Source organism: Nomascus leucogenys, chromosome 3, assembly GCF_006542625.1.
Source record: "Nomascus leucogenys isolate Asia chromosome 3, Asia_NLE_v1, whole genome shotgun sequence".
NCBI lineage: Eukaryota > Metazoa > Chordata > Mammalia > Primates > Hylobatidae > Nomascus > Nomascus leucogenys.
In genome coordinates, this window is record NC_044383.1 from 56,382,098 (window position 1) to 56,407,732 (window position 25,635).

At 40.5% G+C, this 25,635-nt stretch overlaps 1 protein-coding gene across 2 annotated transcripts in view; it reads left to right on the plus strand.

Moving 5' to 3' along the window:
• The window catches only part of SLC17A5 (solute carrier family 17 member 5), a 58,991-nt gene that overhangs the window by 1,962 nt on the left and 31,394 nt on the right, over positions 1-25,635 (plus strand). The window contains exons 1-6 of one of the 2 annotated variants that reach the window (XM_030809324.1): positions 6,682-6,861; positions 7,533-7,729; positions 10,500-10,733; positions 13,927-14,014; positions 15,731-15,817; positions 17,071-17,189. In XM_030809324.1, coding sequence (XP_030665184.1) covers positions 6,819-6,861; positions 7,533-7,729; positions 10,500-10,733; positions 13,927-14,014; positions 15,731-15,817; positions 17,071-17,189 — 768 coding nt within the window. In that variant the 5' untranslated portion in view covers positions 6,682-6,818. Of the gene's footprint in view, positions 1-6,681; positions 6,862-7,532; positions 7,730-10,499; positions 10,734-13,926; positions 14,015-15,730; positions 15,818-17,070; positions 17,190-25,635 lie in introns of those variants that run through there. The other variant, XM_030809323.1, reaches the window with a different exon arrangement.

The window sequence follows — 25,635 nt, forward strand, 5'->3', positions numbered from 1 at the left end:
TTTCCTTTTTTATTTTCTCTCTTTACATACCCACTGGAGAGCAAGTGAAGTGGAAATAGTAGTAACATACTGTTTTTGCTGTTTAGAATATGATAAGTTTTACAGAGGAGGAGCATATATGGCAATTAAGAGAATTATATAATGAGCCCCCATGTAACCAGCACCCAGATTAAACAGTTATCAATTCATGGCCAGTCTTGCCTTATGCTCATACATACTGTGTATTTTGAAGCAAATCCCAGATACCATGTCATTTCATATGTAAATATTTCAATTATTTACCTCTAAAAGATAAGGACTCTTTAACATAACTACAGTACCATTATCACAGCAAATAAAAATAATACGCACTTTGGGAGGCTGAGGCGGGCGGATCACCTGAGGTCAGGAGATCGAGACCATCCTGGCTAACATGGTGAAACCGCGTCTCTACCAAAAATACAAAAAAAATTAGCCGGGCGTGATGGCAGGCACCTGTAGTCCCAGCTACTCGGGAGGCTGAGGCAGGAGAATGGCGTGAACCCAGGAGGCGGAGCTTGCAGTGAGCCGAGATCACGCCACTGCACTCCAGCCTGGGGGACAAGAGCAAGACTTTGTCTCAAAAAATAATAATAAAATAATAATAATACTTACAAAATACTCAGTGTTCATATTTCCTCAATTATGTCCTGATTTTTTTTTTTTTTTTTTTTTTGAGACGGAGTCTTGCTCTGTCGCCCAGGTTGGAGTGCAGTGGTGCCATCTCGGCTCACTGCAGCCTCCACCTCTCTGGTTCAGGTGATTCTCCTGTCTCAGCCTCCCGAGTAGCTGGGATTACAGGCCCATGCCACCACACCCAGCTAATTTTTGTATTTTTAGTAGAGACGGAGTTTCACCATGTTGGCAAGGCTGGTCTCTAACTTCTGACCTCAGGTGATCCACCCGCCTTGGCCTCCCAAAGTGCTGGGATTACAGGCGTGAGCCACCGGGCCCGGCCTATGTCCTAATTTTTTATAGTGTGTTCAAATCAGGATCTCAATAATGTCCATACCTTCCAAATGATTGAAATGTTTTTTGTCTCTTTTAATCTGTTTCCCCCGCCCCACTCCTTTTTTTTTCCTTGCAATTTTATATCCCTATGTTGTCCTTTAACATCTTCTGCCCTCCTGGTTTACTGTAAATTGGTAATTAGTAGATCTGAAGGTTTGATAGGATTATGAGTCTGTCTGTCTTAATTACTGTCATGAGTATTCCATAAGTAGAATGCAAAGTGTAGAAAGTAGAATTGTGTCAGCATGCTAATTCTCCCATACACTGCTCTAGACACTGGAGATACAAAGAAGTAAACAAAACAGAACAAAAGCTCCTGCCCTTATAGACTTTTATATTCTAGTGTATATTTTCCTAAACTTTCAGCCCTCTCCATTTTGCTTTCTTCTTGGGTTACAAAGTCCAACACTTTATTTTCTTTTTTTTTCAGGGTCTCACTCTGTTGCCCAGGCTAGAATGCAGTGGCACAAACAGGTCTTACTGCAGCCTCAACCTCCCAGGCTCAAGTGACCCGCCTACCTAAGCCTCCTGAAGAACTGGGACTACAGGCATGTGCCACCACGCCTGGCTAATTTTTTCTTTTTTTTTTTTTTGCTTTCTTTTTTTTTTTTTTTTTTTTTGAGACGGAGTCTCACTCTTTCGCCCAGGCTGGACTGCAGTGGCGCTATCTCGGCTCACTGCAAGCTCCGCCTCCCGGGTTCACGCCATCCTCCTGCCTCAGCCTCCGAGTAGCTGGGACTACAGGCGCCCGCCACCACGCCCAGCTAATTTTTTGTATTTTTAGTAGAGACAGGGTTTCACCATGTTAGCCAGGATGATCTCGATCTCCTAACCTCGTGATCCGCCCACCTCGGCCTCCCAAAGTGCTGGGATTACAGGCGTGAGCCACCGCACCCAGCCTTTTTTTCTATTTTTTTTGTAGAAACAAGGTCTCACTTAGTTGCCCAGGCTGGTCTCAAACTCCTGGGCTCAAGGGATCCTCCTGCGTCAACCTCCCAAAGTGCTAGGATTACAGGCGTGAGCCACAGCACCCAACCCAACACTTTATTTTCTTGCCAATACTCTCAATTCCCTTGCCCCCTGCCTTGTCATCACATCCATCTCAGTGCCAGCTATCTGCTTTCTTAGTGCCTACTCCTGAGCACAGGCATGCAGTGCTTATGAAGTTACACACTGGGGCAGATTGTTCCCACCAATTCTGTATGGGTATCTGCTCAGCATTCCTGTGTTTCACTGAGAACCTCATGCCCCCACTCTCTTCAACAATTTCTTACTTTTCCCAGATCCCAATTTCTCACAAATGAGAACTAACCTCAATTCCTAAGAAATAACCTCAATTCCTAATTTCCAGGAAAAAAACCATAATAATTCACAGTTACTCTGTGCCAAGCACTCTTCTAAGTATTTTTCATTACTAACTCAGTGAATCTTTATAATAACCCTAATTCAGGCAAAATACTTGGACTAGTGCCAAGCATATAGAAAGTGCTTAGTAATATTTGTTTTTTGAGACGGAGTCTTATTCTGTTGCCCAGGCTGAAGTGCAGTGGCACAATCACAGCTCACTGCAGCCTCAACCTCCCAGACTCAAGCCATCCTCCCACCTCAGCCTCCCAAGTAGCTGGGATTACAGGTGAACAACACCACAACCAGCTAATTTTGAAATTTTTTGTAGAGATGGGGTTTCACCATGTTGCCCAGGCTGGTCTTGAACTCCTGGGCTCAAGCAATCCTCCCCCATCTCAGCTTCCCAAAGTGCTGGGATTACGAGTGTGAGCCACCATGCCCGGCTTGTAATAAATATTACCTATTATTGTCCAGGCATGGTGGTTCACGCCTGTAATCCCAATGCTTTGGGATGCCAAGGTGGGCAGATTGCCTGAGGTCAGGAGTTTGAGACCAGCCTGGCTAACATGGTGAAATCCCGTCTCTACCAAAAATAGAAAAATTAGCTGGGCATGGTGGTGCATGCCTGTAGTCCCAGCTACTCGGGAGGCTGAGGCAGGAGAATTGCTTGAACCTGGGAGATGGAGGTTGCAGTGAGCCGAGATCATGCCACTGCACTCCAGCCTGGGAGACAGAGAAAGACTCCATCTCCAAAAAAAAAAAATTACATATTATTTTATGTTATTAATACCCACTATCCCACTCAATAGTGTTAGTTCTTAGAGTTACTACAGTACATAATCTAGATACTGCAGATCATTTAGAATGTCCTGCTCTCCCTATGTTTATCTGTCTCGTTTCCATACCTCTGTACATGCTGCTGCCTTTGCTTGGATTGTTCCATCTGTCCCTACAGGTGACTTCCTGCTCCTTGAAGACTTCTCCAAGAGGCCTTCTCTGACTGTCTCCACTGTCCCCTCTGTCAGATTAATGTGCCTCTTTTGTTCCTTTTTATATATATGTACATAGTACTTTGTCTTATTGGCATAACTTTCTCCAGATAAAAAGGAGGAAGAAATCCTTTTACTAAGTGCCTGCTATAATGTCTTGCAGTATTTCATTTAATCCCTATGCAGCCCAGTGAGTAGATGGTGGTCTCTACATATTATAGCTAAGAAACCTGAGGAAGGAAACTATTAAGTAATTTCTACAAAAGCACACAGCCAGTGAAAAATCAGAAACAGAGATTCATTCCCAGGTCCCACTCTAAATTAGCCTGTGTACTTTCAGTTACACCCACACACATTCCTAAGTTTAAAACATATTTTAGAAGCTGACGTTTGTTTTGATGGGTGCCATGTTCCTTATGCAACCATCATTTTGCTTTGAACTTGATGCTTAATGGATGTTCTCTCTCCTGGTCATGCAAGCATGCTTTTGTTGGATCAATTTCAAAGAATATTCACATTCACAGGCATGTTTTTCTTTACTGCTATGCCTTCTTGAAATAAAAATTTTCTGATTGAATATATTTGTAATCAGCAACCATTTTATTAGCTAGTAATTGTTTATTTTTAATATTTCTTAGAATCTCATAGTAATATACTTTGTGACACCTGAGTTGGCTTTTTATTTTCTTTTTTTTTTTTTTTTTTGAGACGAAGTCTCGCTCTTGTCCCCCAGGCTGGAGTGCAATGGCGTGATCTCGGCTCACTGCAACCTCCACCTCCCGGGTTCAAGCGATTCTCCTGCCTCAACCTCCCAAGTAGCTGGGATTACAGGTGCCTGCCACCACGCCCGGCTAATTTTTGTATTTTTAGTAGAGATGGGGTTTCACCATGTTGGCCAGGCTGGTCTACAAACTCCTGACCTCAGGTGATCCGCCCGCCTCGGCCTCCCAAAGTGCTGGGATTACAGGCATGAGCCACCGTGCCTGGCCGCTTTTTATTTTCTAATTATTGACTATGCACCCAAAAGTTAAAGTTGCCTGATCTATAACTTGTAGGTCAGATTTCCAAGTAATACCACGAGTGATTTGAAATCATTTTACTTAACTTTCTTTCACTTCTCAACCTTCTAGCCCCTTGTAATTCACATGATAAGATATATCATAGTCCAAATAAAGCATCACTTAGGGAAAACTAATAACATACAGTAAAACAAGATAACTGTAAATAAGGATAGAATGAAGTAATAACATTACAAATTAGAGTAGCATAAAATACAGTTTTTTAGAGTAAGAGAATTACTAATAACTTGATCCCTCCCCTTCACTTACTCCCGCATCTAACATTTGGGCAAGGCCTGTTAATTCTGCCTTTAAACATCTCAGATCTGCCCATTTTTCTTCACTGTTGCTTTCACTCTAGTTTAAGCCACCTTCATCTCTTAGCTGGAAAGCTACAGTAGTCCCTTAAGTGGTCTCCCTGACTGTACATTGCTTACACCCTTCACACTTCTCCTTTGTATGGTCTCCATGCAGGGACCAGATGAGCTCTTTAAACCATCAACCAGATAAGCTCTTTAAACCATAAATCACATCTCATCACTCCTTTGCTGAAATAGGTAATGATCTTTTTAAATGCTGTATTGAGAAAACAGACATAGTACGTAAATCTGGATTTTTCTTGCTCCAAATTGCTCAAAGTAACACATTTTAATGCATGAATTTAGTGAGATTTTTGAGTCCCCCATCCAGACTTCTAGGTAATATCACCTGACACAGAGCAATAATAAAGAAAACGTGTTCTGCTGGGCACAGTGGCTCATGTCTATAATCCCACTGCTTTGGGAGGCTGAGATGGGAGGATTGCTTGAGGCCAAAAGTTCAAGACCAGCCTGGGCAAAATAGTGAGGCCCTGACTCTGCAAGTAAAAATTTAAAAATTAGTCAGATATGCTGACATATGCCTTTAGTCCCAGCTACTCAAGAGGCTGAGGTGAGAGGATCACTTGAGCCCAGGGGTTCAAGGTTACAGAAAGTTATGATCACCCACTGTACTCCAGCTTGGGCAACAGAGCAAGACCCTGTCTCTAAAAAAAAAAGAAAAAAGAAAATGTGTTTTTTTTACAAAACATGCCTCACAATATCCAAACTGTCATTAACTGGGCAACTGCCCATTTGGTTGCAGCAGAAAGCAAATTCGCCTAGATTCTAGTAATAGAGACAATGTGAATAGAACTTTAGAAATTCAGTTCTTACAGATCTGGATCTAACTATGGTAGTGGTACCATAAATTTCAAAGCTGTACGCCTGAAGAAAGGATTTAAGAATGCCAAATGAAAAGTTTCCTGTTAAAAGAAGTAAATCTTACACAGGGAAAAAAAATAATAGCAGTTGTTAAACATAGGAGGTCATACAGAAAAGTGAGTTGGATCATAATATATTAATATAAACCTAAGTGTAGTTGTGCATATTCATTAATGTTTCAGTCTAAATCAGTTTGTCTAAGCCAGTATCAAGACTTTTGTATTCTGTAAAATATATTCTCTCCTTTGATGCTAGGTTAATGAAAACGCCAGGATTCTTAAGTAGGGGAAAAACATGCACACATTTATATGATGTTGATGTGTCATTACCAAATAAAAGCACACATTTTCATTTAATTTCAATTTTAATATGTCATTGCTTAATGAAATACATGTTTATATCTTTAAAGAGGTATTTATCAGCCACTCAGAGTTTACTAAACTTAAAGATGTTCAGACTCTGGATTAGCTAATTTCTCTTTGTTACTAAGAGGTTAATTATCCTTAGTCAGCATCCTGAGTCCCATCCCTCTCCAATTCTGCAACTCAGTAAAAGAAGAAAAAAGAGAAACTATGCATAAGCCCACAGTTAGAGTAATAAATAGGTCAAACTCCTCCTCTCACATGATCCTTTTATTGGTTCCTCCAACCTACTCTGCATTCCTTTTTTTTTTTTTTTTTCTTTTTTTTCTTTTTTGAGACGGAGTCTCTGTCTCTGTCGCCCAGGCTGGAGTTCAGTGGCGCGATCTCGGCTCGCTGCAAGCTCCGCCTCCCAGGTTCACGCCATTCTCCTGCCTCAGCCTCCCGAGTAGCTGGGACTACAGGCGCCGGCGACCACGCCCGGCTAATTTTTTGTATTTTTAGTAGAGACGGGGTTTCACCGTGTTAGCCAGGATGGTCTCGATCTCCTGACCTCAGGTGATCCGTCCGCCTCGGCCTCCCAAAGTGCTGGGATTACAGGCGTGAGCCACTGTGCCCGGCATCCTTTTTTTTTAAACATCCTGGTACATTCACTGATTTCCCTTTTTACTGTGAGCCCTTTAGGCTTGATAACTACTGAGCAACTGTCACAGATGCTGCAACTGTCATAGGTTCTGCAAGTTTGCTTCTAGATTCTTAAATGCATTTAGTTTATGATGGCTTTAAGTATTAATCATGGCTTCTGATTCAAACCCAGCCTTTGAGGATACTCTTCGAGGTAAGAAATTTCATGCCCTACCCTTGGCAGTAAATTTTTTTTGCTATGCTACATTTAACAATGAGATAGCTACTAACTCATAATCAGTAATATATCATGTCATTGTAAGTACTCAAGTACTTATTGACCATGTTTCAGATAGTTTTTCAGAAATAGTAATGCCATTAAACCTCCTTACCTGCTTTTCTCATGCCGTATATCTTTGCCAGCTGACAAGGAGTAGGGGTTCAGTTTGAATCTGGAATAGATCTTTTTCTCAGCAAAGGTGATAAAACTACTACCTCCATGTTTTAATGAACTTTCTTATAGTTCAGGCTCTCATGTGTGAAATTTTTACCAAAACTACAGATACGAGGAACAGCTAATCTTTGATAAATGTTTCTTAGATTTGCTTAATCTAAGAATATTCTTTAACATTTTTTCATAATTATTTTTGTACTTTTAAAAAGCAACCTTTTTCATTATTTAGACAATATCATATAATTAACTCTTTTAATTAAAGCAGCTGGGTGTGGTGGCCAATGCCTATAATCACAGCACTTTGGGAGGTTGAGGTGGGTGGATGGCTTGAGCCCAGGAGTTCAAGACCAGCCTGAGCAACATGGCAAAACCCTGTCTCTAAAAATAAAAATTTAAAAGTCAATAAAAATTTTCCCCAATCTTTATTTCAGCTCCAGTGTGCTGCTCTGCTCGTTACAACTTAGCAATTTTGGCGTTTTTTGGTTTCTTCATTGTGTATGCATTACGTGTGAATCTGAGTGTTGCGTTAGTGGATATGGTAGATTCAAATACAACTTTAGAAGATAATAGAACTTCCAAGGCGTGTCCAGAGCATTCTGCTCCCATAAAAGTTCATCATAATCAAACGGTAGGTGCTATTTTTTAAGGAAACAATTTTAATTATTCTAAAATACTTGCAAGTAAAAATATTAAAAGATCTTTTTTCATCCTACAGAAACCATACTTTGTGTATACTCTGAATCACTTTCTTTTTGTGTTTTCCCAGGAACTGATTGGGCAATAACTTGTAACTATAGCTACTACTGCTATGCCATAATACACCTTCATCTGTTTGAAAAGTAGTTCGTCCATTCCCCCTATAAACATACCATGCTTAAAGAAAATTTGAAAAAACCTGTTTTATATAACAGAAAATTAAACTGTTTTAAATTTTCTAAATAGCTTTTATAGGAGTATTATTTATAACCCTATATCACTTACAGGGTTACAGCTGCAAGAGAGTTTAGGTAATCTCAGTTGCAAGATGAAAAACAAGAACTGGCCAGTTTCTTAGGACATTCTTTTTTTTTTTTTTTTCTTTGAGACGGAGTCTCGCTCTGTCGCCCAGGCTGGAGTGCAGTGGCGCAGTTTCGGCTCACTGCAAGCTCCGCCTCCTGGGTTCACGCCATTCTCCTGCCTCAGCCTCTCCAAGTAGCTGGGACTACAGGCGCCCGCCACCACACCCGGCTAATTTTTTGTATTTTTAGTAGAGACGGGGTTTCACCGTGGTCTCGATCTCCTGACTTCGTGATCCGCCCGCCTCAGCCTCCCAAAGTGCTGGGATTACAAGCGGGAGCCACCGCGCCCGGCCTAGGACATTCTTTTCTGAATGTACACGTGCCTAACCTAAGCACATAAGTCATTATGCCTGCCTTATGTTATAGTGGAATTGATAAATGTGTATTCATCATTTGTTTATAATTAAGTTATATATACTTCATTTTATGTTGCTTATCACACAATGAGATAGTACAGAAAGAAAAGCTAGTATTCTTTTTAGAAGTACATTTGCAGGCTGGGCACAGTGACTCATGCCTGTAATCCCAGCACTTTGGAAGGCTGAGGCAGGTGGATCACCTGAGGTGAGGAGTGCGAGACCAGCCTGGCCAACATGGTGAAACCCTGTCTCTACTAAAAATACAAAAATTAGCTGGGCGTGGTAGCACACACCTATAATCCCAGCTACTCAGGAGGCTGAGGCAGGAGAATTGCTTGAACCTGGGAGGTGGAGTTTGCAGTGAGCCGAGATCACTCCATTCCACTCCAGCCTGGGCAACAAGAGCAAGACTCCGTCTCAAAAAAATAAATAAATAAAAAATAATAAAATTTCGGCTGGGCGTGGTGGCTCACGCCTATAATCCCAGCACTTTGGGAGGCCGAGGCAGGCGGATCACGAGGTCAGGAGATCGAGACCATCCTGGCTAACACGGTGAAACCCCGTCTCTACTGAAAATACAAAAAATTAGACGGGCGAGGTGGTGGGCGCCTCTAGTCCCAGCTACTCGGGAGGCTGAGGCGGGGGAATGGTGTGAACCCTGGGGGGGCAGAGCCTGCAGTGAGCCGAGATCACGCCACTGCACTCCAGCCTGGGCAACAGCGAGATTCCGTCTAAAAAAAAAAAAAATTAAAATTAATAAATAAATTTTCACCCATTTTCAGTGCTCACGAAGGTACTAGTTCATACTTAGGTGAATCTCCTCTATCATTCACAAGCAGAGCATTCAAGCAGGAAAGAGGGTTTCTCTCTAAACAAAATAAATCTCTCCAAAAATCTTTATATTTGACTTTAATAATGTTGCTGAGTAACATTTGGGTATACATCACTCACTTTCTCCACTCCAACCTGTGACCTTCAGGGACAATACTGCTGGATTGTACATGAAATCCTAGAATTCCACAGATAAACTGCAAATTGGTACCCTAAATGAGGAAAAGTAGGAGTTTGCTTTGTGTCTTTTTCTTTGCAAAGTGCTTTTGTTGACCCTGCTACTTATCTTCATCTGCCTTATATCCGCAGTAGAAAGAAATCCCGGAATGGTTCTTGACATGTTGGCTTTGTTATACAGCTACTCTGCATTAAAGATGTCAGATACTCAGATCAGTCACTAAATCTTCATTAGTAACTTACTATGTGCTGCTACTAATGAAAACACAGGTTCTATTCACATGCAGTTTGTGGCTTGATTTAAATTCTTGCTCTTTGGAATTGTTCCATATGCTTGTTTAAGTGCTTGGTCTGAAATGGGGAGATATTATTAATATCTATATTTATGCATGTTAATAGCCAGCATTAAGTGAACACTAACTGTACATCAAGACTTATTTTATGTGCCTATTTCATTTCCTCTTCCCAGATCACACATTCATTCGGTAAGTAGTAGATCTAGGATTAAAACCAAGCCTGGTTCCCAAAGCCTAGCTCAGCCACTACAGTTTTCTGTTTAATAGCTTTCTGGATTAAGCCTGTGACTCTTTTTTTGGGAGGGGGAGGCAGGGCCGGGGGGATGGCAGCCTCCCGAGCCATAGTAGGCTCAGAGATACCCAAGCCTTTTTTGTGATTCTTTTGTGAGCCTTCTTGGTCATAGTTATTATAAAGCTTCTGCAGCTCATCCTGCAGTCTAGTTTTATAAAATTGCAAGCCTTCTTGAAGTTTATGACTGTCAGTTCTTTTTCATTCACTTCTAAATACTATATGTCTGTATTGTTATGACTCACCCACCTACTAGAAAGTTTGCATGTTCTTCAGTCCAAAATAGTGGTTCAAAATCTCATTTATATGTACTTACATGCCAGTAAGAGAAAAGAGCTGCTCTGTGAAGGTCTTAAAGGATTGTTTTATTCTCTTCTGATTTTTGTAGGGTAAGAAGTACCAATGGGATGCAGAAACTCAAGGATGGATTCTCGGTTCCTTTTTTTATGGCTACATCATCACACAGATTCCTGGAGGATATATTGCCAGCAAAATAGGAGGAAAACTGCTGCTAGGATTTGGGATCCTTGGCACTGCTGTCCTCACGCTGTTCACTCCCATTGCTGCAGATTTAGGAGTTGGACCACTCATTGTACTCAGAGCACTAGAAGGACTAGGAGAGGTAATTTTCTTTTCTCTCTTGTTTTACTTCTTACCCTGTGTCTCCTTCTCTTCTTCTTAAAGATGTCATTCTTTGGTATGAATATGAACCAAAAAATAACATTGGATGATAACAGGGGTTTGTTTTTTAGAGAAAGGACTAACTAGAAAATTACCTGAGTAGATTTTGTTTGTGGTAAATGAGGTCTCTAGTAGGAGCACCCCGAAATTGGAACCTTTACTCAAAAACCAGAGAAAACATTTTTCCAAAAGAGACTTCATAGCTCATACTTTAGGAGAGAAGAAAATAAACCACTAATAAATGGTTAAGATCGGCCAGGCGTGGTGGCTCATGCCTGTAATCCCAGCATTTTGGGAGGCCGAGGTAGGTGGATCACCTGAGATCAGGAGTTTGAGACCAGCCTGGCCAACATGGTGAAACCCCGTCTCTACTAAAAATACAAAAATTAGCCGGGCATGGCAGTGCACACCTGTAATTGCAGCTACTCAGGAGGATGAAGTGGGAGAATTGCTTGAACCCAGGAGGCAGAGGTTGCAGTGAGCCAAGATCATGCCATTGCACTTCAGCCTGGACGACAGCAAGTCTCCGTCTCAAAAGAAAAAAAATGGTTAAGATTGACCGTCCTTACCTCTTGTACTCTTGCCACAGTTTAACTCTGGTCTATCATTGATGCCCAAGTCTGAAGCACATTTTACACAACAGACTGTTGAGTTGCGTTGAATTTCTTTTTTATCACTTATTCTTTTATTTTTTCTGGTCTTGTAACTTAGAGACAAATATTTTATGATTTTATATAACTATCTCAATTTAGTTCTATGATTCTGCTCTTTTTAGAAGTATTATTAATTTTTGCCTCTTTTATTTCCCTCCTCTTAATAGTTTTATCATTTTTTAAAATTTTGATTCTTGTCTTTCTTTTCCTTCCCACTTTTCTTTTGTATTTCATCATGTGTACCCCCATACTTAATAATTTTCACTTTTCCTTTATAACTTTGAACTTCTACCTCTGAAATCCAGGGAAAGGTGTATTTTGCTCTCTTGCATTTCTTTAATTCAAGCAAGATAATGGCCACTGGGCTTGGTGTAGAGCATGAAGATTATTTTAAGTAGCAGTGTATCATGCTGTTGGAGTGAACGCTGGACCAGAGTTTGAATAATAGCTCTATTGTATCTAACAGTGAAACCTTAGGTAAGCTCTAATCCCTAGACCTCAGTCCCATCATTTTTTAAACTGGGACTAAAATACCTTCCCTGTTTTCAGTCACAGATTAGATATAAAATTCATATGTGATAAGGATTGCTAGAATACTTTGGAAATTGCCAGGTACTATTTAAAGATTTTTCATTCATCTGAATGTTTTTATTTTGTTCTTATCAATAGAGGTCAATTAAGTAAACCCTTCCTGATCACAAAATTAAAATTACTCCTCTATTACCAGGTTCCTATTCTTCTTGACAAAGTAAAATATACTTAAATCTAGCGTATTTTCTCTGATCCTAGTATTGAATCTCCTTGCTGAATGTATTCCCATATTTTACTTCCAGTTTATGCCACTAATTTCACATTATGGCATATTGATCATATTACTACTGTTATCTCAGGTGACATTTTATTTATTCATTTATTTATTTTTTTCTAGTTTTTGAGACGGAGTCTCACTCTGTTGCCCAGGCTGGAGTGCAGTGGCATGATCTCAGCTCACTGCAACCTCCGCCTCCCGAGTTCAAGCAATTCTCCTTCCTCAGCCTCCCAAGTAGATGGGATTACAGGCATGTGCCACCATGCCTGGCTAACTTTTGTATTTTTAGTAGAGACGGGGTTTCACCATGTTGGCCAGGCTGGTCTCGAACTTCTGGCATCAAGTGATACACCCGCCTCCACCTCCCAAAGTGCTGGGATTACAGGCATGAGCCACCGTGTCCAGCCGACAACTAAATAGAATTTAAGTTGTGTTTATACTCAGGTTCTCTCGTCCTTCTTCATCCCTTCAATATGTATCACAGGTGCATTTCCTCATTCATAAAGGACACTTAGATTACTATCTTGCATTCCTACCATCTGATTCACCATAAATATACCTACATTGTCCCTAGGTTTTATAATAAAGTTTTCTACAACATAATCTCTGTGGGGACTTCCAAACATCTTAAGTTTTCTTCTATAATGACTCATCCTGTGGATGCTCCATGATATAGATTCTTGTTGATCTGCAATGTACCTAAATCATCTTTGCCTTCCATTGGTATTACTTTTTTTTAATTCCTTTTGTTTTTGTTTTTGAAAGAGTCAGTGGAAAGTACAAAGTATTAAAACATTTATTCTTCTCTCCACTAATAATAGCACTAGCTACCATTTATCTTTACAACAATTATGCAACCGCCTTGAAGTTCAGGGAGGTTAACTAATCTTTCTGAAGTGACACAGAGAGTGTCCAAGGAGAGCTGTTCTCTCTCACTGTCCTGTGGTATCTCCTCATTTACCCAGTCTCTATGAAACTCCCTGTTTGCACATCCTATTACCTCTCCGTGTCAGTAATTGGCATCTACTAGGCTTGTTATCACAGGAAAAAAAAGAAGAATGGCTGTAAACATGCTAATTGAATTCATCCTTTTTTTAATAGGACTGTTTTTCTGGTTGATTGTCAGCTTGAATTTTTTTTCAGTATCCCAAAGTATTAGCTCAGTATTTTTTAAAGTTATAAGTTAGTAATATTCCCTTTCATTCAGGTGATTAATAAAGTGAATGAGTAAAATTAACCTTGAGCATGATCCCTTTATGTCCTCACCCAGTACAATTATTTTAGATTTATTGTAACCCTTATCCTGTTGTCTTAAAACCAGTTCCAAAATCCATGAATCTTTGGGGAGTTTTACTTTTTTTTTTAAGAGATGGTGTCTCACTATGTTACCCAGGCTGATCTCGAACTCCTGGGCTCAAGTAATCCTCCTGCCTTGGCCTCCCAAAGTGCTGGGATTATAGACATGAGCCACCACACCCAGCCCTCAAATTCTGAAAGTACTTCATTATAAGGTATTTTCACTTAACACTGTAAAAATATGTCACTTCATGGAACCTGATTCTGGTTTGATTCTTATCCAGAAAATGCTTTTGTAGCAAAATACTTAACTTACTTTAAAGCATTAACAAAACTACCTTACATTTCATCAGAAATATCATGTTCCCTTCTCTCAGGGTGTTACATTTCCAGCCATGCATGCCATGTGGTCTTCTTGGGCTCCCCCTCTTGAAAGAAGCAAGCTTCTTAGCATTTCATATGCAGGTGAGATAACAATTATCAAATTTTGCTGTAATATGTTATGTATATATCAACTTTGGGGAAAAAGGGCCTGCATACCAGAATGATGCAATGTTGGATTGGATGCCCCTTTGGGGAGAACATTAAGTTTCGGTAGTATAACTTTATTACCAATTTTTCTCTTTGGCTCAACAACTTATAGTAATGTGGCTTAATTGACTAATGTCATTTTCCCCATCTGCCATCATCTATTTCAAAGTATGTTGCCTTTTCAGCATATAGCAATAGAGATGCTATTTTTTTTCTGTTTACTTTTTTGGGGTTTTTAAATTTTATTTTTGTTTGGAGATGCTATTTAAAAAAAAGAAAAAAAAAGGCCAGTAGCTAGAAAATTGAATGTTTTTGTCCTTAAATTGTGATTTCTGTTTTGATTAACTAATGAATGTATCATGATTCTCAACCCCTCTCTTCATGCATCTTTTTTCCTTTGCATCTTTATTTGCCATCATTTTGATCTACAGGTGAGATAACATGAGTTTTATATATGTGAATTATAATTTTACCAGATTGCATAAGAAATTCCAGCCTTTCTTTCATTGACTGAATTAAAATTTTTCCACCTGACTGCTTTCTAAATACAGTAGTTGAGAAAAGGTCTCTCTATGGTACTTTTAAGCTAAAATCTGAAGGATAAGAACAAACCATTCGTGCAGGGAGAAGAGTATTTCAGCCAATCAGAACAGCATGTACGAGAGCGCTCAGGCAAGAAATAACATAAGGGTTCAAAGAAGTGGAAAACTACTTTGGGTGGCTAGAACTCAGTGAGTAAGGAGGATGATGGCATAAGATGAGGTTAGAAAAAGAGATAAGAGCTGGGTTATATCAGGTCTTACAGGCTACAGGAAAGAATGTAGATTGTTTTTTAAGAGGCAGGACTCAATTACATTTTAAGAAGATTATTCTTGCAGCTATGTGGAGATTGACATGAGAAATCTGATGATAGGTTCAAGAACAAGTACTATCTAAGGTTCCCCTTTACCTATTGAATAAATCCCAAACTCCTTGAACTAGGGGCAAGATTCTTTACAGTCTTCACTACTTTGTTGCAGCTAGCCTTATATCTCTGGCAGATAGTGCCTAGCATGGAGTAGGTATTCAGTAACTGTTCAACTGTCCAACCTATTTTTCCAGCTTTATCTTCTTTTCCTTTCCTTTACCCAAATGAAGTTCCCAAGCCTACTGTCTGCTTTCCTACTTCCATTCCTTTGCTTGTCCTATTACACTACCTCTATATCTTTTTTCTAATCTTGCTTCTATGGGACCAAATTTTAGCCTTTTTTTTTTTTTTTTTTGAGACAGGGTCTCAGCCCAGGCTGGAGTGCGGTGGCACAATTGCCCCTCACTGCACCCTCAACAGCTGAAGCGATCCTCCCACCTCAGCCTCCCAAGTAGCTAAGTAGCTGGTACTACAGGCATGCACCACCATCATGCCCAGATAATTTTTGTATTTTTAGTACAGGTAGGAGTTTGCCATATTGCCCAGGCTGGTCTCAAACTCCTAGGCTGGTCTCAAACTCCTAGGCTCAGGTGATCCACCCGCATCAGCCTCCCAAAGTGTAGGGATTACAGGCATGAGCCACTGTACCCAGCCTGTTACCCATCCTCTGTAAGCAGTAGACCTGTCCTATCCTTGTTTCTCTCTCTCCAAAGTTTATAAAATAGTCTTATGTGTTGTTCTAGGAGCACAGCTTGGGACAGTAATTTCTCTTCCTCTTTCCGGAATAATTTGCTACTATATGAATTGGACTTATGTCTTCTACTTTTTTGGTAAGTTTAAAATTTTAACTAAATTATAATGTAATAATAGTAGCCTAATAATGTGTTAAAAATATATCTTCCAAATCACTGAACCACAGTTCTAAAACACTTTCTGATAACCTGTTTTTCAAGTTGGTATGATTTACTTGACCTATTTGAGTTATGAGCTGATGTTAGTTTTGGAATATTTCTCAGTAGAAATGACTATTGATCCTGGACTTAAATAGTACATTTGCTATCAAAAAATCACTATCTTGGGTATTTTGAAGTTCTTCTCAACCAAAGTAGGATGTTCTCACTTGGTAGTTTTAATGTTTTTTTTTTTCTTTTTACTTAGTCCCAAGGCATTTTATTTCTCAATTTCTTTGGCAGCATGATACACATTTTTAATAAATTAGATTTTCACATAGACATGTCATGCAAGAAATATATCTGCAATCAAAATTTAAAAATCAACTAACAAAAACAGATACCTTTGGAAATATGTAGATTGTGGAAATGTATCTTCAAAAAGGTTTGTCTGGTAGACCCTGATAGGCAAAGTCGTGTGGTTAAAAGTTGTTTTCTTCTGGCTGGGCGTGGTGGCTGACACCTGTAATCCCAGCACTTTGGGAGGCCGAGGCGGGTGGATCACGAGGTCAGTAGTTCAAGACCAGCCTGGCCTACATGGTGGAACCCCATCTCTACTCAAAATACAAAAAAATGTTAGCCACAGGGCGACATGGTGGGCACGGTGCGTGAGTCCCAGCACTCCAGCTGGCACAGAAGACTAAAAAAAAAAAAAAAAAAAAAAAAGTGGCCGTGGTCAGCTTGTAATCCCAGACTTTGGACCGAGCGGCGGTCAGAGGAGGGACAGGTGAACCATCTCTATAAAAAAAAAAATTAGCCGGGCGGAGCTGTAGCACTTGGAGGCGGCAGGAGGGGCGGGAGGTGGGTGCAGTGAGCCGAGATCGCCACTGCACTCCAGCCTGGTGACAGAGGAGACTCTGTCTCAAAAAAAAAAAAAAAAAGAAAAAGAAAGTTGTTTTCTTCAAAATGTATAAGCAATAATACAGTTACAGCAATTATCCCATTAAATAATTGAGAGAAACTTGAAATTGAATCCAAACTGAAGTCAGTTTTACATTGAATTTATAGTTACATAATTTTTTCAAGACATGTAAAAATTGTTGTTGGTACATTCGAATTTTGTGTTTTTGTTTTGTTTTGTTTGTTATTTGGTACATTCTAATTTTATCTAACTATTATTTTTCTATTTTAAGGTACTATTGGAATATTTTGGTTTCTTTTGTGGATCTGGTTAGTTAGTGACACACCACAAAAACACAAGAGAATTTCTCATTATGAAAAGGAATACATTCTTTCATCATTAAGAAATCAGGTATGGACTTCGACACATTTTAAAAATAATATCAGAAACTGTTTTTCTTCAGAATTAAGATATCAATTTTTAAAAATAGATATTCCTATTGTGCATGCTGTAGACAAAATAGAATAAGCAAATGAAATAAATATCCAAAGTATTGTCTGGCTGGGCGCAGTGGCTCACACTTGTAATCCCAGTACTTTGGGGAGGTCTAGGTGGGAGGATCATTTGAGGTCAGGAGACTAGCCTAGTCAACATAGTGAGACCCTTTCTCTACAAAACATTTAAGATATTTTAAAAATTTTTTTAAATACATAAATATGAACAAAGTATTGTCTGAAGAATTTCAGTTCTTTCATTTTTTATAGAAAGTATAGTTTCATAAACTATAAAAAATACTTTTAAGTCATTTTAAAACCTTTTAGTGTAGTGATTATCAAATGAGTCGAGTTTGTTTTTTCCACTTGATTAGTAGAAAATAAAATGTGTTATTCATGAAAGGATTCTCATTCTGACCATTAGTTGTTAGAAAACCAACTAGTGTGTTTATACAGTTGTGCATCCCAAATCTGAAAATTCTAAATCCAAAATACTCTGAAATCCAAAAGTTTTTGAGAACCCACATGATGCTCAAAGGAAATGCTCATTGGAGCATTTTAGGGTTCAGATTTTTGGATTTTAAGATTTAGGATGCTTGGCCAGCCCTGATGGCTCACTCCTGTAATCCCAGCACTTTGGGAGGCTGAGGCAGGCAGATTGCCTGAGGTCAGGAGTTCGAGATCAGCCCGGCCAACATGACAAAACCCCGTCTCTACTAAAAATACAAAAATTAGCTGGGCATGGTGGCACACACCTGTAGTCCCAGCTACTCGGGAGGCTGAGACAGGAGAATTCCTTGAACCCAGGAGGCAGAGGTTGCAGTGAGCTGAGATTGTGCCACTGCACTCCAGCCTGGGCAACAGAGCGAGACTCCATCTCAAAAAGAAAAACAAGATTTAGGATGCTTAACTGGAAAGGTATGTGATACAAATATTCTAAAATCCAGAATCCAAAACACTTCTGGTTCCAAGCATTTCAGACAAGAGATATTGGACCTGTATCTATATTTTAAATGAGTGTCATTAAAGAAAGAGAACAGCACATTTATTATGATATAATATTATAATATGATATACATCTGTTTGCTCTTCTAGAGTAGATCTTTAGAAAAAAATTTATATCTTATTAAAACCAGATTTCAATCACTTAATCGAGCACAAAGGCAAATCAGAAATAAAAATCTATCATAATTCAATATGCTAAATTCTCAAACCATGGAAACAAAATGTTTGCCTTTTGAGTAGAATAAAAGAACATAAAAACATTAGGAAAGATTAAAATATACACAGTTTGTTTTCAGCATTCTTATTGGCTTCAAAGTCACTTTATTAGTTTAAGAACATAAAATACTTAAAACTTTTCCTATTAAATTATCATGATTGATATTTTATTTTATTTATTTATTTATTTTTAGAGAGAGAGTTTCGCTCTCTCACCCAGGCTGGAGTGTAGTGGCACGATCTCGGCTCACTGCAACCTTCATCTCCCTGGTTCAAGCAATTCTCCTGCCTCAGCCTCCTGAGTTGCTGGGATTACAGGTGCATGCCACCACTCCCAGCTAATTTTTTGTATTTTTAGTAGAGATGAGATTTCACCGTATTGGCCAGGCTGGTCTCGAACTCCTGGCCTCAAGCGATCCTCCCACCTTGGCCTCCCAAAGTGCTGGGATTATAGGCGTGAGCCACTGCGCCTGGCCCAAGATTGATATTTTAAATATCTATATACAGTATAGCCAGGCAGTAAAATTAAAAACTTAGTCTTGGCTGGGCATGGTGATTTACGCCTGTAATCCCAGCACTTTGGGAGGCTAAGGCAGGCAGATTTCTTGAGCCCTGGAGTTCAAGACCAGCCTGGACAACATAGCGAGACCCCATCTCTAAAACGAAGAAAAAATGTACTCTTTAACATTTCTTTTTAAGTTTTTTTATTTTGCTATAAATGTCTCTACAAGCAGCTGAACTTTAAGAATTATGACCTGTCTTGATCTTTGCCAAAGATTGGCAAAAACTTAGAAACAGAAGAAATCAGCACTGTAATAAAGTTTAACTAGGTGGAGAGCTCATATCCAAGGTTACTTGGGTCTGAGTCTTCCCAACAAAAAAAAAAATTAATACAAATAAAAAGAAAGTTTTAGCTGGGTGTGGTGGCACACACGTGCAGTTCCAGCTCCTCAGGAGGCTGAGGCAAGGGGACTGCTTGAGACCAGCAGGTCAAGGTTGCAGTGAACTATGATAAGCCATTGCACTCCAACCTGGGCAACAGAGCAAGACCATGTCTCAAAAAAAAAAAGTTAAGTTACTTTGAAAGTTTAGAGTCCTACATGATGTTAATTGAGTTACCCACTTTTTCCCCTTAAGGAACAGGTAAAAAAATTTAACACATTATAAACAGATGTTGCCATGTAAAACTTGATACGTTTTGTCATTTTCTCAACATTGATGGGTAACAGCTTGCTTTCTTCAATATTTCATTTTTATCATGATCTTCCAGAACTTATAAAACTTTTGAGTTTGTTTAAATTTTTTAAAAAGCTTTCCCTTGGCCAGGGGTGGTGGCTCGCATCTGTAATCCCAGCACTTGGGGAGGCCAAGATAGAAGGATTGCTTGAGCCCAGGAATTGAGACCAGCCTGGGCAACATGACGAGACCTCATCTCTACAAAAAATTTAAAAATTAGCCAAGCGTGATGTTACGCACCTGTAGTCCCAGCTACTCAACTTGCGAAGCAGGAGGAATGAGTGAGCCTGGGAAGTCCAGGGTATAGTAAGCTGTGTTTGTGCCACTGCACTCCAGCTTGGGAAACAGAGCAAGACCTTGTCTTAAAAAAAAAAAAAAAAAAGCCTTCTCTACATTGATATGTGTCTTAATCTGTCCAAACTTAGGTTGTTTCTCCACACGCTTCAGAAAAAAGAATATTCAGAGGCAAGAGAGTTAGGAGGAGAAGCCCAGATTGCATTCTTTTTTTTTTTTTTTTTTTTTTTTGAGTCTAGCTCAGTGCCCAGGCTGCAGTGCAGTGGCGCCATCACAGCTCAGTGCAGCCTCAACCCTACAGGCTCAAGCAGTCTTCCCACCTCAGCCTCTCGAGTAGCTAGGACTACAGGTGCACACCACCACGCCTAGCTAATTATTTTTTGTAGAGACGGAGTCTCCCTATGATGATCAAGCTGGTCTCAAACTGCTGGGCTTAAGGAGTCTTCCTGCCTTAGACTCCCAAAATGCTGGGATTACAGGCGTGAGTCACTGTGTACAACCAGACTGCATTCTTAAAGCACATGACGTTATAGTTGACAATGTCATCAAATGATGTGTTACATGAAGCTCCACCTTTAAATCTTGGACCCAAGAAATGTGCAGCATCTACTCATTCATTCTTTAAACTTTTTTTTTTTTGATACTTTACTATGACCTAGGTTCTTTGTCAGCTGAGGACTTAAAAATGAATAAGAGGAAAAAAATAAAACATGGTTCCTGTGGGGCCTGAGGTCTCCAGAGGGAGACAGACATGGATGGACAGAATTTCAATATAATGTAGCCTGCGTAATGCAGTGCTATAAGGTACAGGACATCTTTGGAACAGAGAAGGTGGCAGTCCTCAGCCAGCCTGGGGCAGATAGGAAAAGCTTCCTTGTGTCAGTGCCTTTTGGCCAAAGCCCATCAGGAACACACTTATAGTTGAACAAGTTGGGTTTCTTGGTTTGTTGCAGTGAGGAAGAAAGCACACTATGAAGAACCATAGGGCATCTCAGTGCAGAGCTGAGAAGAACTTGTTACAGTTTAGACTTGCATTAGGTGACTTTGGGAAGGGTTTAAAGAATTAATATTTTGCTCTGGATTTGATAATTCTATGATGAATTTTTATCTAGAAGGTGGGGTAAAGCTGTGATTAGTAAGGGCACAGCAGTCACTCATATTAGCTAGGAGAGGAAGATGTTTCTCGTTTTTTAGTAGAGACGGGGTTTCTCCATGTTGGTCAGGCTGGTCTCAAACTCCCAACCTCAGGTGATCCGCCTGCCTTCATCTCCCAAAGTGCTTGTATTACAGGTGGGAGCCACCACACCCGGCCTGACTGCTTTTTTTCTTTCTCACTTTCCTGAGAGAAAGAGTGATTATCTTCCAGAGAAAGAGTGACACCTTCTAGGAAGTGTGGCTGTTGGGTGTTGCTCTCGTGCATAAGGTAAAGGCAAAAAACAGCAGGAGGAGGAACAGGTGGAAGTCAGGTCACAGAGGGTCCTCTGTGCCTCCCTAAGGAGCTTAGCCTTTATCCTTTGGGCACTGGGATGCCATGAAGTATTTGTAAGCTCGAAGTGACAGAATCAGGTTTGCATTGTAGATAGCTTATGCTGGCAGTCATGTCGAAAGACATCTGAGCTAGACAAGCAAGAGTTGCAGTTAGAATGTTTTCTCAGTTATCCAACCAAGAAAAAGTCAGTACTTATAGGTAGAAATGTGATTTCATTCTTACAATAAGTGGATTTTACAATTATGATGGCATATATAGTTCTAATTCTGATTCAGAAATTTCTACAAGAAGAGAAATAGGCTGGGTACGGTGGCTCACACCTGTAATCCCAGCACTTTGGGAGGCGAAGGCAGGCGGATCATGAGGTCAGGAGTTCGAGACCAGCCTGGCCAATATGGCGAAACTCCGTCTCTAGTAAAAATACAAAAATTAGCCAGGCGTAGTAGCGTGTACCTGTACTCCCAGCTACTTGAGAGGCTGAGGCAGAAGAATCACTTGAACCTGGGAGGTGGAGGTTACAGTGAGCCGAGATCGTACCACTGCACTCCAGCCTGGGCGACAGAGCAAGACTCTATCTCAAAAAAAAAGAGAGAGAAATAAAAATCTTCATTGCACACTGCAGTTAAATTCAGAAGGACCATCTCATGACTAGTGAGTGCTTTAAGATCATCAGCTACTCCTCTATGTTGAAGATCTCCTTTTAATGAATTGTGGAAAGACATTACCACTTCACCCGTTGAAGTGTTCTTTCCTATATGTCTGCTATTTTTGTTGTTCTTCTTCTTTCTTTCTACTTTTTTTTTTTTTGAGATGGAGTTTCGCTCTTGTTGCCCAGGCTGGAGTGCAATGGCGCAATCCCGGCTCACTGCAACCTCCACCTCCTGGGTTCTACTGATTCTCCTGCCTCAGCCTCCCAAGTAGCTGGGATTACAGGCATGCACCACCATACCTGGCTAACTTTTTGTATTTTTAGTGGAGACAGGGTTTCTGCATGTTGGTCAGGCTGGTCTCGAACTCCCAACCTCAGGTGATCTACCAGCTTTGGCCTCCCAAAGTGCTGGGATTACAGGCGTGAGCCACCACGCCTGGCTTCTTCTTCTTTTCTTAATTCCGAGGATATCATGGGGTTTTCTTGTTTGGTTGGTTCTGGGTTTGTTTTTTTGTTTTTGTTTTTGTGTTGTTTTGTTTTTGTTTTGTTTTTTGACACAAGGTCTGGTTCTATTGCCTAGGCTGGAGTGCAGTAGCATGATCTCGGCTCACTGTAGCCTCCCTCCACCTCCCGGGTTAAGCCATCCTCCCACCTCAGCCTACCAAGTAGTTGGAATGACAGGTGTGTACCACAAAGCCTGGCTAATTTTTGTATTTTTTGTAGAGACAGGGTTTTGCCATGTTGCCCAGGCTGGTCTTGAACTTGTGAGCTCAAGTGATCTGCCCACCTCAGCCTCCAAAGTGCTGGGATTACAGGCATGAGCCACCATGCCCAGCCTGAAGATAGCATGTTTTGTAACTGTTTTACTTCTCCTTTATGCCTTTTAGGAAGAGTATACAATTTTGCAGCATTGCGAAGCAAATCAAATGGGGACCTTGGTTTGAATATTTAGTTGTCAAATTAAGACAGAAATTAAGAGCGTTTTTTACATGTAACTTTGCTAAATCAATTTGCTGTTACTTGCATTTGACAAGAAAAATTTTTTTAAATGGCATATTAGAAGATATTCAAATATTTGTTGAGGGATCTTACCCTCTATATTTCACACATTTCATGACAAATAATTTTTATAGTTTGTCCTTTTCTGTTTCAACTTATATGTAAAAAAAGTTGATTGAGCTATTATTAGAAATTCGATGATACATTCTGTACACAAGATTCAGGATCTCATTGATTTTTCCTTCACAAATTCCATTATCATTTAAATCTCCAAAGTATATTTGCTTTCAAAATGTTGGCTGAGCAAATGATTTGGGCAATTTTAAATTTTTTTGCCCATATGTATTTTCCTTTTTGGGGGGTGGAGGTGGGAAGGACAGAGTCTCCCTCTGTTCCCCGAGCTGAAGAGCAGTGGCACTATCTATAGCTCATTGCAACCTCTGCTTCACGGGTTCAAGCGATTCTCATGCCTCAGCCTCCCGAGTAGCTGGGATTACATGCACACACCAGCATTCCCGGCTAATTGTTTATATTTTTAGTAGAGCCAGGGTTTCAATCTGTTGGCCAAGTTGGTCTCAAACTCCTGGCCTCAAGTGATCCGCCTGCCTTGGCCTCCAAAGTGCTGGGATTACAGGTGTGAGCCACCACGCCCAGCCGCGCATATATATTTTCTTTTATCAGCAGTGGTATTTTAGAATAATGTAGCCCTCTAATAAGAACTTTCAGGACCAGGTGCAGTGACTTATGCCTGTAATCCCATCACTTTGGGAGGCCTAGGTGGAAGGATCACTTGAGCCCTGGGGTTAGAGACCTGCCTGGGCAACATAGGGAGACCCCATTTCTACAAAAAATTTAAAAATTACCCGGTGTGGTGGCACATGCCTGTAGTCTCAGCTACTCAGGAGGCTGAGGTGAGAGGATCACTAGAGCCCAGGAGGTTGAGGTTGCAGTAGCCGTGATCACGCCTCTGCACTCCAGCCTGCACAACAGAGTGAAACCCTGCCTCAAAAAAAAAATGGCAGGCACCGTGGCTCACGCCTGTAATCCCAGCACTTTTGAGACAGGTGGATCGCCTGAGGTCAGGAGTTCTAGACCAGCCTGCCCAACGTGGTGAAACCCTGTCTCTACTAAAAATACAAAAATTAGCCGGGCATGATAGCCGGCGCCTATAATCCCAGCTGCTCAGGAGGCTGAGTGAGGAGAATTGCTCGAATCCGGGAGGCAGAGGCTGCAGTGAGTTGAGATCGCACCACTGCACTCCAGCCTGGGCAACAGAGTGAGATTCCTTCTCAAAAAAAAAAAAATGCTTTCATAATTTTTAATTTTTTGCCAACAATTAGAAATTAGATATGATGAAGCCATTGAGAGTATGTGTTTACATTGCTTGATTGGCAAGATAGTAGTGTGTTAGAAACAATAGCAAGAGAATAATTTCTAGATCCAGAACACCAAAAAAAGCTGTTTTGTACCTTCTTAACCCCAACCTTGTGCTGTCCAGTATGGTAGCCACTAGCCCCACGTGGCTGTTATATTTTTAATTTAACTGATTTAATTAAAAATTTAGTTTTGGCCGGGCATGGTGGCTCACACCTGTAATCCCAGTACTTTGGGAGGCTGAGGCGGGCTGATCACTAGGTCAAGAGATCAAGACCATCCTGGCCAACATGGTGAAACCCCATCTCTACTAAAAATACAAAAATTAGCCAGGCGTAGTGGCACGCGCCTGTAGTCCCAGCTACTCAGGAAGCTGAGGCAAGAGAATCACTTGAACCTGGGAGGCGGAGGTTGCAGTGAGCCTAGATCACGACACTGCACTCCAGCCTGGTGACAGAGCGAGACTCCATCTCAAGAAAAAAAAAAAAAAAATTAGTTCTGGCCAGGCGTGGTGGCTCACGCCTGTAATCCAGCACTTTGGAAGGCCAAGGTGAGCGGATCACCTGAGATCAGGACTTCAAGACCAGCCTGGTCAACTTAGTGAAACCCTGTCTCTACAAAAATACAAAAATTAGCCAGGCATGACAATGAGTGCTTGTAATCCCAGCTACTTGGGAAGCTAAGGTGGGAGAATCACTCGAACCCAGGAGGCGGAGGTTGTAGTGAGCCAAGATCACTCCACTGAACTCCAGCCTGGGCAACAGAGCAAGACTCGGTCTAAAAATAAAAAAATTTAGTAATTCAGTCACACATATGTCACACATATGACAAGGGTTTTGTTTCACTTCATTTTCTTTCATCAACCTGTTAGAAGGACAAGATTTAATAACCGCATGTAACTACTGGTTACCCTGTGGACAATGTGCATATAGAACATTTCCATCATCATGGAAAGTTCTATTGGACGGCACTACCTTAAACTCTTGAAGGATTTTTTTATAAATGTCTGCTAGATACTCGGATAGTTTCTCCTAGTAACATTTGAAAATTCATCTTTAACTTGAAAGTTTTTATAAATGAAGACTTTCCCCCTGAAATATA